The sequence below is a fragment of the Marmota flaviventris genome, chromosome 11 (genome assembly GCF_047511675.1).
Source record: "Marmota flaviventris isolate mMarFla1 chromosome 11, mMarFla1.hap1, whole genome shotgun sequence".
Lineage (NCBI taxonomy): Eukaryota > Metazoa > Chordata > Mammalia > Rodentia > Sciuridae > Marmota > Marmota flaviventris.
Window position 1 is genome coordinate 66,934,215 of NC_092508.1, and position 18,092 is coordinate 66,952,306.

Sequence of the window (18,092 nt, forward strand, 5' to 3'; positions counted from 1 at the left end):
AACCATGGAGAGTTTTTAAAGCTTCTTTTAATAAGTTATAAAGAATCCATTACTAAAGGGAGACAGGGTTCAACAATAGTTTTATTCCCTATTTATTTTTATAGATATTGATTTTTAAAAAACATGTTTATAGATAAGTAGATGAGAACAGAAGGAGTTTGTTATGACAATACCATTCAACTCTTTGAACTCTGTATTAGTTTCCTGTGGTTGCTATAACAAATTATCACAAACTTTGTTGCTTAAAATAACAGAAAATTTCCTTTTACACCTCTAGAGATCTGAAATCAGTAACAGTGGGTTGAAATCAAGGTGTCAGCAGGCATGTACTCTGGGGAAGAGTATATTCCTTGCCTCTTGCAGATTCTGGAGGCTGTAAGCATTCCTTGGCTCATGGCTGCCTTACACTAATCTTTGTCTGCGTGCCTTCTCTTCTGTCTGCACCAAATATAATCCCTCTTTCTTATAAGGGCCCTCCTAGATAATCCAGGAAAATCTCATTTTGAAGATCCTTAATTTGATCACATCTGCAGTCTTTTTTTTTTTTTTTCATAGAAGGTGACATTCACAGGAATTCAGATGGAGTTATTTTGGGGAGCTATTATTCATCCTATTGCAAATTCCTTCTCATTATACATTAAAAACTTTAGTAATAAGTCATCAAAATCATTTTAAATAACTTATCATTGACAGCTCAATTACTTCCTTCAATTTGTCTGAAGAATTGTGAAAGAATTTTATAACTAGTCATTAGAGTCATTCACTTTCTCATCTGACTGCCAGTATACAAAATTGTCCCTTTGTTTGATAGGTTCCAGGGTTTACACCCCAGAGAAGTGTTTCCAAAGTAAGGTTCTAGTCAGATGAGAGATTTGCCATTCTCTGATGAAACAGAATTTTAAAAAATGATATTGGCAGAAGTGTGTTCTTAGGAGGATTCATATTGAAGAGACCCTTGTGAAGTTGATGTACCTCACGCTGCCTGCATTCCCTGAACCCTTAAAAAGTGTTGGTAGACTTCGGGTTTGATGAGGACTGTCCTGGGACATGTCAGAAACCCGAGGAGAGGACAGAGTGAAACCTGTGGAAAAGAAGCTAAAATAGTTCCACAGTCTCCATGGGGATTTGGAACCTGAGCACCTCTGCAGTTGACAGCTGATGAGTTGCAGCAGTGCCAGCTGATGGTGACAGCTGAGTGAGGATGGTTACATACCTGCCAGAGAGCCTGCGTTCTGAAGCAGTCTGCAGTGGCCAGCTCGGCTCCCTGTCTCCTAGGACAGAGAAAGCTCACTGTGTATTTTCCTCATTGTCCTTTCTGACTAATTTAACTTCTCTTTGTGATAATCAATCTCACAAACTATGATGCTCTCAAAAGATATCTGCCATATCTCCAAATTATTTAATTTACTTATACTGACAAGAATATAGCTTTATTTAGCATCACATATAGCCATAGTACCTCATCCTCTTTTCTTTGGAGGGGAACTTTAAAATTATTCTTTTGGTTATAATCACTACAATTTATCCCTAGCAAATAGCTTTCAAGTTCAGTAACATAGATCTGCTCTGCAAATCGAGTAGCAGTTTTCATTGAGAACACTGAAAATTATTTATACTAAAGAATGAAATGTACAAGTCTTTTATTGGAAAAGCTTAAAATGGAACATTGCAAAATTAATTTGAGCTACATACTAAATTTAAACATATAATAATATCAATGTATTTTTCCATTACTGTGTTTTCTAGAAGTTGCTGAAATAAAATCAGAGATTTGAGCATAATATCTCCTGGTTTCATCAACAGTGCTTTAGACCAAACAATGAGAAGGAATTTTAGTTCTGGCATTTTCTTTTTTTTTGCATTCATATTATTTATTAAAGCAAAACAGTTGCAAACATAAATTCTACCCAAATGCTAACATTTATAATATTACACAGCCTCCAGTTCTTTGTCTAACAGTGTAATAGGAAAATAACCATTATGGAGGTGGTGTGGTTTTCCTGAACACCAAATATAAACAAATATGTCTTTGAAATGTTTTTGTTGTTGTTATTGTTTGTGCTTTTGACAAACCTATAAATACTCTTGCAATATATATTTAATCAAGTAATGGAATTAAGAAACATTTTTTTGCATTTGCATATTAAATGAATAAAAAGAAGTAGAATGAGGTTATTATTTCTTCCTTAAATATGATATGCAGTGACAGATATCCTTTGTCAATAGAATGACTCCTGACACCTCCCTATAAGTCTTTAATGAGTGCCGTTGATATAAAGAACCAAAGGACAAACTCTTTGCCAAAAGTTTGGTGACCAGCTAGTTAGCTCTGCATGTTGTTCAGGAGACATCCTTGACCTCTTTTGGACTAGAGTGATAAGTTTTCCATTGATAAAATTTATGATGCAGGAGACCAAACCCAAGGCCTTGTGCAAAACAGAGAAGTACTCTACCTCTGGCTACACCCTTAACCCTAAAAAATATTTTCAAATACAAAAATAAATCAGTTCACTGTAAATAACTGAGAAATAAACAATAATCTTAAGAATTAAACATAATTATCCATAATTTTACAACACTGAAATAACTTCTGTTAGCATTAAAAATGTCTTTAAATAGTTTTCCTATTTTAACAAACTCTCCTTTTGTTTTCACGTTTGTAGACTGCTTTCCTTTTTATTTTTTTGTGCATAAAAGAAAACCCTTGAGTGTTCTTTTTCTTCCCCCCCCCCCATTTCACTTCATAGATTCCACATAATGTAGGAACATAGGAACTTCCCCAGCTTCCCTTGGCTGTCTTCCCTAAACAGTTTAGCAAATATTTACAGACAGGTTTATACTGACTTTTGTATAGTTTTGTAGATCCTGGAGACACAGTATGTAGTAGGGAAAGAAGGATAAGAATGTTAATATTTGTTCTCTCTTAGGTGTCGATAAACTCCAGGGAAGGAAGATTGGGTGAAGGACAGCAAGTGGAGGTGGGTGGGAGAGATGTGCTTTAAATAGAGGCATGGGAAGACCTCTCTGAGAAGGTGTGCTTGAGTGCAGACCTGAAGCACACAGCTAGCAGGCCAGAGGGAGATTGTTGTGGATCCAGGAGACAGGAAATGGAAAGGGCCCAAAGTGGCAATGTGCTTGTATGCAGGAAGCAGCCCAGAGGCCAGTGTACCTTGAGTAGTGTCACTACAGTGGAATGTAATGGCAGAACACAGCACAGAGCCACCAGAGGACCAGATCCTATAGGGCCTCATAGGCATGAAGCAGGCCTGGATTTTATCCTGAGAGAGAGAGAAAGCAATTAGGGGTGTCTGAGCCCAGAAAGCAATATGATCTGATTTAATTTAAATATATACTACTGGGCTGGAAATGTAGCTTAGTGACAGAACACTTGCCTAGCATGTGTGAGACTCTGGGCTGGATCCACAAAAGAGGCCAGAATTAAAGTTTTGACCCTTGGAGGATAAGCAACTTTGCTTTGCTTTTACAGCAAACTGCCTGTGGCTTATGGAAATTATCCCTGCCTCTCTTTCTCATTTGTGCTAGTTGTGCATGACCCATTGTGCCCCATTTACACGTATTCTGCATATTTATGAAATTTAGTGGTTTTGAGAGATCTTGAGACCTTATAGGGAAGAACATTTAGATTTTCAGAATAGAAGAGAGTTGAGGGTTTTTCTCTCGCTCCAGTTGGTCAAAGCTCATGTTCCTAGGATTATGTGGTGAGTTTCTTTCTGTCTCATTCTACATCTCTGTCACTCAGGCATACTGTAATCTAAATCTTGAACTCCAAGAACATTTTCACATAGACTTTCTTTCCAAGGTGGTACTAAAGTTACTGAGATCAAACTGAGCCAATCTGGTTCACTTTATAAAAAGGCTGATAACTTATTTTATCTGAACAACATGAGAAATCATGTTGGAAATCGCTTGCTCTTGAATTTGTATAACTTAATAGTAATATTATGTTTGGAACTTTGAATTTAATAGTGACACGTCATATCTTCTGGTCATAATTATTAATATATGCTGCTGAGAATTTTTTTTTTGGTGCTAATGCTCAGAACCCAGAGCCTCATGTATGCTAAACTCACACTGTGCCATTGAGTATCCACTCAGCCCGATTTTGAGAATTTTAATAGGCAGAATAAATCATTTAAAGCAACTAAATACCCCAATTTTGTTCTCTGAATTGCCTAATTTGAGTGCGTGTTAGACTGTGACTCTAGATGTACACACTATTTTATAGACATTGAATTTTTTGGCTTCTCATTATTTGTTTATGACAAATATTCCAAATCTACAGTTCTCTCCAGTCAAAAATAGCTATCGAATTTTAAATGTCACTGTATCAGCAAATATTTTCCCTTCTTTTATGTTGTAATATACCAGATTTTGTAACTGGTGTGCTTTGCTCAATAACCACTGGATGTCACTATAGCTCCTCCGATGGAGTACTCTTTTTGTATAATTACTGTAAGAGGAACTTGGTGGGGGAGTGGACTTCAGCTTCAAGTCCTCTGGAACTTAATGGGATCCATGTTTGTCTTGCTCCCATTTTGATTCCTAATTGAAGCCATGGTACGAAGCAGTGGCAATTAGCACATACCTCCAGCACATACCTATAGACTCCTTGGGAAAAGGAATTAATTGTATTTTAGTATTATTACTAGGAACAGCTGAGATTTCCATTGTGGATATCATTGTAGAGTGGCTTTAATAAGCAAAATGAATGACTGGAGGCTTTTAATGAAACCGTTTTTATGTGTGCAGCCACGTCCACGTGATCTCTTTAAGACAAAAGCAATGTACAGTGCAGGGAGGGGACAGTTCACTGCTGCCTGCTTTCAAGTTGCTCCTTCACATTTTTTTTTCCTTCTTAACAAAACAGGCAGTGTTTTCTTGTTTTCTGGGGCTGATAGGTTGCTGTGCTTTCTGTGCTGTGTATAACTAACCGACTCTCAGATTTGTGGTCACCTTTATCACCAGCAAAAAAAAGTCCTGAAGCCTTTGGAACATGTGATGTATGGCTCCTGTATAGTGAACCATGTGCCCTGATCTTGCAGCTTTTAAAAGACCATAGTGTCCCGATAGCACACGTAAGGCTGGAAATGAAAAAAATACTTAAGCAACAAGAATACCAATTGCTCTGCCTGCATGCACCTCCTGATTCAGCCAATATTCCTTCCACATGTTCTCATAGCTTCGGCTGCTTGAGTTCAGATCCCACCAGTTCTCTCCTCAGGATTCTGTTCCTGGTTCTCTTTCTTCTAGTTGTACCAAGGTTATCTATCTGAAGGCAGACATGATTCTTATGCCATATGGGGCCAAGTTCCTCTGTGGGCCTTATAGTACCTTGTGACCTGCCTGCCCCTTGTATCTGCAGCCCATGTCACATCTAGCCTCACCGTTTGCAGTTCAAGAACTGCCTACAAATTTCTGATGCACTGCAGTTTCTTCTCAGTGTCCTTGCTCCTGCTGTTGTGATTCCCAGGAATCCCTTTTCTGCCCATGTTTATCTGACTTACTACTATGCATTTTCCAAGGCTTAGTTATTTCAGCTAGCCCTTTCTTTAAGATACCTATGAAAACAAAGTAAAAATGAAACCTTCAGCTGTTCACGGTGAGTGACAGCTAACATAGTACCACAGTCTGAGGAGGTTCAAAAGAAAAAAGCAGTTGGGAGCCTCTTGCATTCAACCTATCATAGTCACTTTTTCCATCTGAGAGCAAGTAGGGAGACACATCTACCTCCTTCACAGATGTGTCTCCCCCTAGATGCACACTACAGGTGCTCTGAAGCTATTTCTTGAGATGATCAGCACATTTGCTGGAACCACTTCTTCTCATACATCCCTTGGGAAATTGCAAATCCTGAAAAACAGAAGTATAGGAGGCATTAGGAGTGTTGGCAATATTTTGTGTCCTGGGAGGTGTTGCTCCCACAAGTACATGCTATCTGCAGGAGTGAGAAACAAGCACTTTGGATAGGAATTAGATATTAGGCTATTCAAAGCAAATTATTTACAATATCAATTAACCAGGAAAGTGAAGCTTAATGGTATAATAGAAGAATGTTATAAATTATTGTATATTCATGAGCTACAACATTTTTGATCATATAGCTTTTGGTTATGTTTTTGAAGTTCTTCTTTAAACACTGATGTGGGAAAATATACAATTTGTAATGATGATTAAATAAAAATAGCATATCAAATATATAATGTTTCCTGAATTTTATGAAAAATGCACACACATACCCTCTTGTAGAACCAGAGAAAAAGACAAGAGGAGGTTATTCCAGATTGATATATTTAAACATGAATTGTGACTACCACTTTTCTTTTCTCTAATAAAAATGCATCCTTTTAGTAATAAGAAAATAAGAAAAATAAGAAACAGAGACAATTTTAAAATAAAGAAATTTAAAAAGACTTAGCTAAGTTATCTTCCTGAAGCCCCAAAGTAGGCCAAATTCTATACCATTTCCTACAACTATCTTAATGATAATCATATTATTAAAATTAGACAGTAATTCTATGGGAACAAGGACTCTGCACTTACATACATCTTTGAAATTTATGGTCAAAGACAAATAAGTGTGTTTTAAACTAAGTTGTACTAAACTGTAAAATATTTATATCAAATAATTTAAAGAGTCAGGCGCAGTGGCACACACCTGTAATCCCAGAGGCTCAGGAGGTTAGGAAAGAGAATCGCAAATTCAAAGCCAGTCTCAGCAAAGCAACTCAGTGAGACCATGTCTCTAAATAAAATACAAAATAGGGCTGGGGATGTGACTCTGTGGTTGAGTGCCCCTGAGTTCAATCCCTGGTACTACTACTACTACTACTACTACTACTACTACTACTAATAATAATAATAATAATAATTGTTATTATTTAAAGAATGGATTGCAAAAATACAGAAATGGAAGAGGCTTAGAAAGGAGGCCAAAGAAACCACATGGCATGCCCAGCTGGAAATTTACTCTGAATCCTTTAAGGATGCACTGGATAGCTTGGAATATATGGAAGCTGTTTATAGAGCTTCTGATATTTACCCAGTCATCTTCAGATAACATATATGCAAACATTTTGTGGAGAATAAGGCTTTCTATGAATGTAAGTGGTGATTTTGGGGTCTGAGTTAATACAAAGTGTATTTCAATTCACTGGAGAACCAACTACAGGGCTTTTATAGTCATCAAGCCAAAGTGTCACAATTTTCCTATTATCACACTCGGGGAGATGAATCTGGCAGTGGCAATTTTCTGGGAGATCCTGGCGGTATTAAGTAGTATTCTTAGGTTAAGGAACCTTTTAGAAATTGAGCCCTGTTTTATTCTTTGCTTCTTCAGTTTTTGTTTTGCTTGGTCAGAGGCTGTTCATTTTTATCTGAAAATAAGATTGACAAAAACGTATGTAGTTTCTACCCAGTGCAGAGAAGTACAAGGACCATTTGTCTCCTGGAGTTTCCTGTAACAAAGGTACACAAAGAATTGTTTTCTGGGCGAATTAGAGGTAAAAGCCACTTTTGTTTCTTCTCTTATCAAGTGATGAGAAGAGTAGGGACTCAGGTTTCTATTTGAGCCCCACGCTGTACTTTCAGTAGATTCAGCGAAGAAATCCAGGCAGAAGGTCACAGGTGAGCACTTTCCATTCTTGGAGGATTGAGGTTTTTTTAAAAGACTTTGAAGTTAAATCAACAGTTTCAGAAGAAACTTTTCTTTCTTCTTCTTCTTCTTCTCCTTTTCTTTTTTAGAAGTAAAGTTCCTGAAAATTAAACAGAATTACACATAGTTATCATTATTTGGTACAGTTTTCTTTTCCTATTACCATTAGAGCTCACTGATATATTTGAAACAAAACTAAAACTTAAAAACAGTATGAAGCTTTTGTTTTTGTTTTTGTTTTAAAGAAGCTGTTTAAACTCTTTGAATCTTTTCTTTCCTTTTCACCCTTCATAGTTGCTATTTTCAAGTAATTTAAGAAGACTTTCTTCCTATTTTTCTGCCTACATATATGTAATATTTGATAATTATAATTCACTTTACAATGTCTGGAAAATAATTTCAGAAAAATGTTTAAAAATAGAATTAATCAATTATTGATCAGGTAGTTGGGGGTAGGAAATATGAGGTTAAGATTTAAATGATTAAAAATGTGTCTTTAAAGTCTTAATAATGTTTTAATATGATATTTTAAATGAAATTCATGAAGTTTTCAAAAAATAAAGTATTTAAAACAATTATGTTGAATTTGTGTGAAACTTACCTGGGGTCTTTTCTCAAATATTAATAACTCCATGTTTGAGTTCATCTTGGTTTTGAACTTTGCAGCAAAGAGCCTCTGGTTGTAGGATTAATTTGTTTCTTTTTGGTATTTAGAAAAATACATTGTAAGTTTCTTAGTAGGATTACTTGATAGGTTAAAATTTGTTTGCATTTAGAATGATGCTAAAGGATGGTCAAGAGAAAGCTTATTGATAAGAAGCTGGCTGGTCCAGCACTTTCCTTAAGTTCTTGGTAATGATATTTTATATCCAGGGCTGGGCAAGATAAAGCTGGTGACCAGCAACTTTTCACTTTCCCTTTAAGTGTTTTTCTTTTCTGGTAAAGTAATCCACTTCATCATCTTGTATGTTCCTATTGAATTTTCTGCCTATAAAGGCCTGTATTTAGATAGCTGTCTTTGTTAAATAACAGATACTATTTTTAATGTAAAATGTGATTTACTGGTAATCAATTATGCCACCTGGGTTTATTGGGTTATTATAGCCTTAATACTTAATGTCATGAGATTGCTTTGGGGACAATATGTGACAATGCATCCAAATTGAGATAATAATGTGTACATTAAAAATAATATTTAATGTAATGTGACTTTAAAAGCCAGATTCTGTATCAGGAAAATTTTATTTTCAACACCAGGCTTATGTATGAGGCAAAAATCCCAATTGTATTCAACCTCTGGATTTTAATTTGCTTCCTCTGTTATCTGAATTTTCAGTAGGATGGTACCAGAAATTTTCTTTGAAGGAATGGAAAGTACATCTTTTATTTTCTTACATGTATTCTAGTTTATGACATTTTTGAAGACTTTTTTTCTTCTTAATATTGAGAATATTTTCCTGATGCCAATAATGGCATTATTTAAACATTCAGTGAAGTTTTCTGAAAGATTTTATTCCTTATTTTTCCTTTCTAGACTGGAATTCTGACCTTTATTTCCATGTGGTCAACAACAACAACAAAAAAACCTGGTTATCAGATTACACTTTTTGGTGTCCATGGGCATTACATCATCATCATTATTATTATTATTATTATTATTTTAGTTACACATCTGTTATAGCTGTTCACACATCTGTTATAGCTTGATTTTGAATCTTTTTGTATTTACTTTTTTATATTTTTTTATAACTAGAGGATTATGGTTCTACATGGTAGTTGGAGACATTTTGACAAGTTGCATGGTGCATGAAATTTGATTTCAATCCCTGTTCCCTTTCTTTACACTCCCCTCTTCACTTCCCTTGTGCTCTTTCCTCTATTACGCTGATCTTCATTTTGCTCATTTATTTATTTATTTATTTTTGATTGGTGTTTTCATAAAGGTGAAATTCCCTGTGGTATAGTCATATGTGGATATAATCTGATTTTATTAAATTCATTCCATCCTTCTCCCTTTTCCCATCCTTCCTCCCTCCCTCTCAATGTCATTCTTGTACTCCTATTCTTGTACTGCTGATCTTCCCTATGCGTTTATGACATTCAGTTTCCCCCCCTTCTTTCCCTTATTTTGCTACAACTTCCACATATGAGAGAAAACATTTAACACTGATTTTCTGAGTTTGGCATTTTTCACTTAGCATGATGTTTTCCATTTCTGTCCATTTACTGGGAAACCCCATGATTTTATTTTTCTTTATAACTGAATAAAACCTCATTGTGTATATTTACCACATTTTCTTGATCCAATTGTCTATCAGTAGACATCTGGGTGAATCCAGAATTTGGCTATTGTGAATAAACATTGACGTATGCTGCTTTTAGTTTTTTTTGGATAATTCCCAACGTGGCGGGTATTTGGGTCATGTAGCGGTTCCACTCCTAGTCTTTTGAGGTTACTGTATACTGCTTTCCAGAGTGATTATACTAATATGCATCACCACTTACAGTGTATGAGTGTACCTTCCCCACATCCTTGCCAGCATTTATTATTGTTTCTGTTCTTGAAAATTGTCATTCTGACTGGAGGGAGATGAAAGTGTAGTTGTATTTACCTTTTAATGCAGTCCAAATTGAAAAGATTTATAATTACTTTCATGGAAGATGAAGATTGATATAATTTGAAATGTTGCCCATTACTTTTACCTTACATTTAAAATGTGGTTATTTATTTTCAATTAATTAGCAAATATTTTGAATTTGTTTCAAAATAAAAGAAATTGAGGCAATGAAAACTGCAAGAAAACAAGAAACTGATTTTAGCTGATACAGAAAGAATGCGTGTGATATAAATAGACACAGTGGAGGTGGCAGGGAATGTCTCTTGGTTGGGAAGCTCCAGGCAGGTAGCAGTAACGCTGTGCAGGGGAGAGAGCATCAGATGGGGTCAGATATGTTGCTACTATTCAACCTGGGGAAGTTTGGCTATTCTGAACCTCAGTTACTATCAGTAAAATGGAAATACAGCTTGCTCATTAGATTATTGTATTAATTTCCTAAGAGTGCTATAACTAATTACCACAAACTTGGTGACATAAACAATAGGGATGTTTAGTTTCACAAATCTGGAGGGTTATTTTCCTACTGGGAGTTCTAAGGGGAATCTGTTCCTTGCTCCATCCAGACTCTGGTGGCTGTTTGCATTCTTTGGCTTGTGGTCACACCTCTTGAATGTCTGCTTTTGTGATCCTATTGCATTTTCTTTTTCTGTCTGTGTTTATTCTCCTCTGCTTGTACCTTAAAAGGATGCTTCTGGTTCGGTTTAAGTCCCACCTGATTGATCCAGAATATTCTCCCCAACTCAAAGCCCTGAATAATATCTACAAAAGCTTTGCCATGTAAGGTAACAATTACAGGTTCCATGAATTAGGATGTGATATCTTTAGGGCCGCTATTCATCTACTTAAAGGTGTTATAAGAATCAAATATAGCAGTGAAACAGCTCTCAGACTGAGAGGAGCCAAAATGCAACTTTTATTTCACAAAGTGGAACTAATTTTGCACTCTGATTCTCCTGCCCTTGCAGACAATTTAGTTTTCTGTTGTTTGCTCACTCTCTAGACTTATTGGGGTAAATAATTTAGATTCTATCAGTGAGTTGCATACAGGTCTAAAATGTTCTGAGTTGAACATTGAGACCCACCTTCACATTTCTGACATTGTGGTCGGGCAAGTAAGTCCCAAACGAGGTACTTGTCTGATTGTTATCCAATTCTTTTTTGTCTGCAAACTCTTGCTCCTTCCAAGGTTACTGCCTGAAGCATAAAGACCCTTATATTCATGGCTTTTTCTTAGCTCTCTGTGTTCCCTCCCCTCTGGGGCACTTGAGATGACCATGCTTTTTGATTAGACTTAACATTGACTCAGCAATTGCTTCTCACTCTGCTAGATGCAGGGCTTCTTGAGGAGAGTTGTTTTGTTTTGTTCTGTGCTGGTGTACATTGAACCTACCAGGCATCACATGTGCTAGGTAAACCTTCTACCACTGAGCTACATCCCCAGCCCTTTGAGAATATATTCTTTAGACTATGGTTTGAGCCACACCACATGTTTAAATCTATTGGGCTTTTAACAACCAAAAATCGTTCTAGTGCTGGAAAGGGGCAGGATATAGAGTCACTTGGGACTAGCACCATACAGTTACTGTCTATCTCTAATTTTTTCTTTCACCCCATCCCCTGTCAATTCCTTTATCCTAGTTTCTTTCCCAGGAAGCAGAGGGTGCATCCCTGTAAGAGAAAACGGAGAATTGGCCTTGCTCTTATTCTCTCTAAGCAGTTATATTTGCCAAATATCAATAAAGTCTACTTTGAAGCTCAAAAACCAAGAAAAAAATGCCTCTTTGTCATTTTTTCCTTTCTTTAAAGTGTATGTTGAAGACAGAACATAGATATTTCCTTGGTGGGATAGAAATGGTTGCAAAGAAACAGGTCTGCAAAGCAAACAAGCCAGCATCTTGATTCCTTCCTGCACATTCTCTCAGTGTAGTTGCAAGGATCATAGATACAGTTTCCAGCACTTACAGTACTTACTAGTGCATACCTGTGTTTCATAAACTTTAAAATCCCAGCAGGGTTTGTGTGAGAAATAAGAGTCAAGTGGGGATTGGAAGATTGTTAAGGATGCAACTTCCCGTCTGATGTCTTGATAATACAGCCCTTCAGAGTGCTTATACCCGGAACCTGGTGTCTTCTTTAAGTACACTTTTTTTCACTCCTATTTTATTTTCCAGCAAATTCTGTTGGCTCCATCTTCAAAATAGATCCAGAGTCTGCCTATTTTTTTTTGTTGTTGTTGTTATTTGTTTGTTTTTTACAAAATTGACTATTGTTATGTTCATCTAAGCCACACCCTCATTCTGGGTTCATTGAAGTAGCCTATGAAATAGACTGTGTGTTTTCAACCCTTACAACTTTTAAAGTCACTTCTTCACTCAGTAGCGAGTATGATCCAGTTAAAACATGTCAGCTCAGGTTTTCCCTGTGTTCAGCATGATTTCTCACGTAACTCAGAGGAAAAGCTGAGTCCTTACTAAGGTCTGCAGGGCCCAATACAGCCTCCCGTCTCATCTCCATTATTTCTCTGGCCTCTCCTCCTGGTACTGTCCCCTGTGCTTACTCGGCATTAACCTCCTTGCCGAGCTCCAGAAATACCAGCCTTGGTCTCATCTCAGTGGCTTTGTTCTTCTTCCTCTAAGTATCCCCTGGGCTCATGCTCTCTTCTCCTTGGGTCTTGTTTAAACACTCCCTTCTCAATAAGCCCTTCTGTGGCAAGCTATTGGGAATGGATTCCTTCCACCCTTTTCTAGTTAGCACTAGCACTTTCTTTCTTCCATGTTCCATTTTTCTCTGTAGAGTTTATTGCCACCTTTTTAAGATTTACCTTTTATTTATCATCTGTTTCTTCCCCAAAGCCTCATGAAGGCAATTATTTCTTACTGACTTATCCACTATAAAAATCTCAGCTCTAAGAGGAGTTCCTAATAAATTGCAGGCCTTTAGTAAATCTTTGTTCATTGAATGGATGAATAACTTACAGCTACCAAACTACGTTGGTTTATCTTGTAACAAGTAGAAGCAGACAAATTTTTTAAGCAGGATTCACATTTACACAACTATCTTGGGAGGCAAGAAGTTGCTGTGATAACAGTGTTCAGGTTGGATTGGAAGAAATTTGGAGACTTTACAAGAAAAAAGAGACTTTACAAGAAAAAAATGAAGGTCCATACAATAGCAGTGATGGTAGAAAAGCTTGTGTGTGTGTGTGTGTGTGTGTGTGTGTGTTGTTGGTTATGAGTGACACTTGGAGTAAGAACACCTGGTAGCTGGAGATATCAGGAGTAAAGGATATTGGAGAGGAGGTTGAGAAAAATGCAAGTGTGACTTAATTCTACATTTCTTTGAGAGAATGTGGTAAAAATAACACTTACCATAGTGGAGAAAAATCTAAGACATAAAAAGAAAGATGAATTTATTTTGTTTTAAGGTGTTTTTAAAAATTATGGAATGTGTATAACATAAAATTTACCATTTTAACTATTTTTAAATGTGCAGTTCAGCAGAATTAAATTCATTTATGTTGTCATGCAATGATCACCACTATTTATCTTTAGAACATTTTATCTTCCCATAATGAAACTCTACACCAAGTCAACAATTACTCCTTGTCCCCCTCACCCCCAGTTCCTGGCAAGCTCCATTCTACTTTCTGTCTTTGGCTGTTCTAGATGTCTTGTGTAAATGGTATCATTACAGTATTTGACCTTTTCTGATTGTAGTATTTCACTTATCATAGTAACTTTGAGGTTCATCCATGGTGTAGCAAATGTCAGAACTTCACCCCCTTTTTTAAAGTGAGTATTCCATTGTGTTTATGTATTCATCTCTTGATGAACATTGGGTTGCTTTAGCCTTTTGGCTCTTATGGATTGTGCTTCTGTGAACATTGTTGTACGAATATCTTTAAATCTCTGCTTTGACTTCTTTGAGGTACTCACCCAGAACTGGAATTGCTGTATGATGGCAATTCCATGTTTACTATTTTGAAGAACCACCATACTAACTTTCATTTCAGGTGAACTGTGCTTGAGTTGGTGGAGAGTGTCAGTAGGTAAGACTGGACCTTTGCTGAAGGTACTTCTGGGCAGACATTGCAGTTCAAGGAACCTCCCAGATGTGATGAAAAAGGGGAGGGAGTGAATTAGTTTGAGGAAGGACAAAGGAAGGTATTGAGTGAAGGACTAAGTCAAGTCGTAGGAAAGAGAAGCAGTGAAGGGAGCCAGTCAATGAGACAGAAAAGGAGCAATCAGAGTTAAGAACAGAACCAAGAGTGTTGATATACACTTAACTCAAACTCATCCATATTCATTGAGTACTCTGTCAAGAACTTCTTTTCAGATGAATAAGCTTCTATTTAAGGATGACATTACTTTCAAGGGTTCAGGTGCAGTAGGTCACAGATCACTACTGAGCGTTGAATTTCTGAGGCATAGATACTTTTCAAAAAGGTCCTAGAAATACTAAAAAAGCAGAGAATCTCTTATTCTTTTGTTGGCTGTTCTCCGTTTCCTCTTTTGCATTAATAATTTTACAGTTACTTTTTCCCCCAATGTTTTATGGAATTATGACACACATCAAGAAAAGTGAGCAAGCTAACGTGGATAACTCTATGACTTCTCAGAGAGTGTCATGTAGCTAGGTAATCAACACCCAGATCAAGAAACACAGCACTGACCTTACCCCAGTGGTTCCCTGCATGCCTCATTTATCCTGTATCGGCATTGTTCGCATTTCTGTCACCATAGCATAATTTTTCCTGTTTTGAATCTATATAAGTGGAATCATGCAGCATGTACTATTTGTGCCTGACTTCTTTCACTTAATGTTTCTGAAATTAATCCACGTTTCTGGGAATGCTTTTATACAACTTATTTATTTTCACGTCATATTCATATGCAAGTCACTAGACTTTCCAGTAACTTCCAGTTTGAGGCTATTATAAATAATACTATTATGAACATCATTACAGTTTCTTATTGAAATAGGAATTTGATATTATGTTTTACCTATTTAAGTTGCCATTGCTTCAATCATTCAAGTGTCTTTTCTACCCAGTGCTTCCCCCCTTACCTAATTATCTTTATTGTTAATACAATATATATTTTCCTTAATATTAGTTTTGAAAGTACAAAGTACCATAAGGAATTGAGGTTCTTAAAAAATCTGTATTTACTTTCATTAACATTTTCTTTTTAAAGCCTCTATTTTAATTTTTTTTTTCTCGTCTACCCAAATTATGCCTCTTAAATGTGTGTTGAATCTGTCAAAATTCTTCATCCCTTAATGAGGTGAATTGTTCAACCCTGGAACAAATATTTTAATTTTGGCACCATGATGAGTTGGAGGAAGAATAGCTTTTGTATCTTAATGCAGATTTGTTATTAAATTTATATCATAATTTGCATAGCAATAAAAGGAAATCGAGAATTAGCAAAATGTACGTTGTGATATGTAATTTTTCTTTTCAGATGACTGCTTTGGTATAAAAATTGAATTACTAATTCAAAATTGATGAGAAATTTTTATCAATCTGGATATTTAGGATTTGAGTTGAAATTTTCTATGCATATGAGACATGTATACAAAATCTATTCTAAATGTTTGTAGTTATTTGTGTTTGTATCTGTTTATCTGTTAACATATTCACTGAAGCATTATTCACAGAAAGAACACTAGAAGACCATGAGCTGGTGATCGAAGTGCTGTCTAACTGGGGAATGGAAGAAGAAAATAAGCTGTACTTTAGAAAAAATTATGCCAAATATGAATTCTTTAAAAACCCAATGGTAAGTGAAATCTCCATTAACAGTCAATGAAAATTAAATGAATCAGTTAAATTTTACATGAAGAATATGGTCACTATCAATAAAATACAGTTCCATTTAGTGATTGTGGCCCTTTAAAATTATACTGACATTTCTTATTCTAACAATGATTAGTCACCATGATACAAGAAGTTCAGACACATATAAAACATTTCTTTAGCCTTACTGGCAGAATCTCAATTGAGATGCATTTAGTCATTTAACTTAAAAAATATAGGTAAACCTACTTTGGAGGCATTATTGCTTTTTTTTTTTTCTTGCCTTAGAGGAAAACTAGACAAAGCAACTGTACATTTGACTTTGAGATAAATTATTATAGGTCCTCAAATGTATTCCAGAATGTAGTTTAAGTTTTTTTTCACAATATTTAGGAAACTTAAATAAGAAACTTTCTAAAACAAAAATAGATTGGTAATCATTGGGAATGTGTAGCTTAGCCAGAAATTTAAGATTGACATGAATCTTGATGCTTCAAATTATTTTGTTTTTAGTGAAATAATTTTTGAGCTAAATAGAAATGAGATAAAGGGTAGCATATTATCTAGCAAATACTACTTTCATTATAATTCTCTTTAAAAGAAAATAAATGTATGTCACATTCTAATGAAGACTAGGGATCTAGAGAAGTCAGAATAGCCTCTGGGCTCATTATTTTAAATTGTTTTTGTCTCTGCAGCAGTAGCATATTTTTACACTAAGTTTTGGATAATTGGATTGAAATGATCCTTTATGAAAAATATATGATACACACCATAATAGAATATTTTCAAACCCTGAAAGACCTCTTACATTCTCTTTTATTTTAACCTATTAATAGAAACATAATGGGATGATCTTTGACAAAGAAAATAAGAGTTCTAATAAAAATTAAATAGATTTGAAGGGAAAGTGTTTTCTTGTTGCAAATCTTTATTAAAAGCTAGAATTTAAAAGTTGTATTTAAAGAAATATGGTTTAGTGCTCATTTCTGTTTTATTATTATTATTATTATTTGTAATTTAAATAAGACGAGACATTCACTTTGTATAGTTGGAGCCAATGGTTCAACTGGGTGATCTGACAATATCTGGATACAGTTTTGGTTGTAGGACTGGGGGTGGGGTGGGGGTCAGCAGGAGCAGTGCCAAAGTGGGCAAAGTTAGAATTCTACTGAACATCCTCTAAGGCTCAGGACAGCCCCACAACACAGGATTATTAGACAAAATGTTAGTAGAACTGCTGTTGAAAAACCCTGTCCTAGAGGAAATATAGTAGAATATATTTTTCCAAACTTGTCTGATCATAAAATTTACCTAAGGGAGTCCCAGTACTTATTAAAAACACAGACTCCAAGACCTGGCCAGACCTACTGAATCAGAAACTCCAGGAATGAGGTCTGGGAATTCCTATTTTAAACAACTGCCGTGGGTGAATTTTATGATTAAACAAGTTTGGAAAAACAGTAGGTGGAAAGAATTGGACTTTTACTTCCCACACTGAGTCCTGGTTTCTCTATGTTCTTGACTGTGAACCTGGGTACAGCCTTTGCCCTTGACTTCTGTGAGCCTTGATTTTGTAAAATGGGTCAGTAGTCTTTTCGTACCTGGTAGAATAGTTGGAGGACTTGGAGAAGAGATGTGGGAACAAGCTCATTGTCAACCTGAGGGCAGTGTCCTATGACTCCAGGTCGGAGCATCTCTCTGCATCATTGTCATCTGGGCCCAGCTGTACCTGGGAAGATGCCTGAGGGTTCAGTCCAAGGACCAGCATTTTCAGAAGCACTTAATGTGGATTTTAGATACATTGGCTTAAGGATCTTCTGCTTTAGGTTTCTATACTGGTCATAATTGAAACTTTTCTAGCATGGGTTTAGCGATAATTTAACCTTTATTTTTTGTCAGTATTTTTTTCCAGAGCATATGGTGTCTTTTGCAACTGAAAACAATGGTGAAATATCCCCAACACAAATTTTACAGGTAAATATATATTTCCATTAAAATA

General features: G+C 35.9%; 1 protein-coding gene across 3 annotated transcripts in view; it reads left to right on the forward strand.

Moving 5' to 3' along the window:
• The window catches only part of Grb14 (growth factor receptor bound protein 14), a 112,939-nt gene that overhangs the window by 72,000 nt on the left and 22,847 nt on the right, over positions 1–18,092 (forward strand). For all 3 annotated transcript variants that reach the window (XM_071619125.1, XM_071619124.1, XM_071619126.1), the window contains 2 exons: positions 15,952–16,073; positions 17,993–18,067. In XM_071619125.1, coding sequence (XP_071475226.1) covers positions 15,952–16,073; positions 17,993–18,067 — 197 coding nt within the window. The remainder of the gene's footprint in view (positions 1–15,951; positions 16,074–17,992; positions 18,068–18,092) is intronic.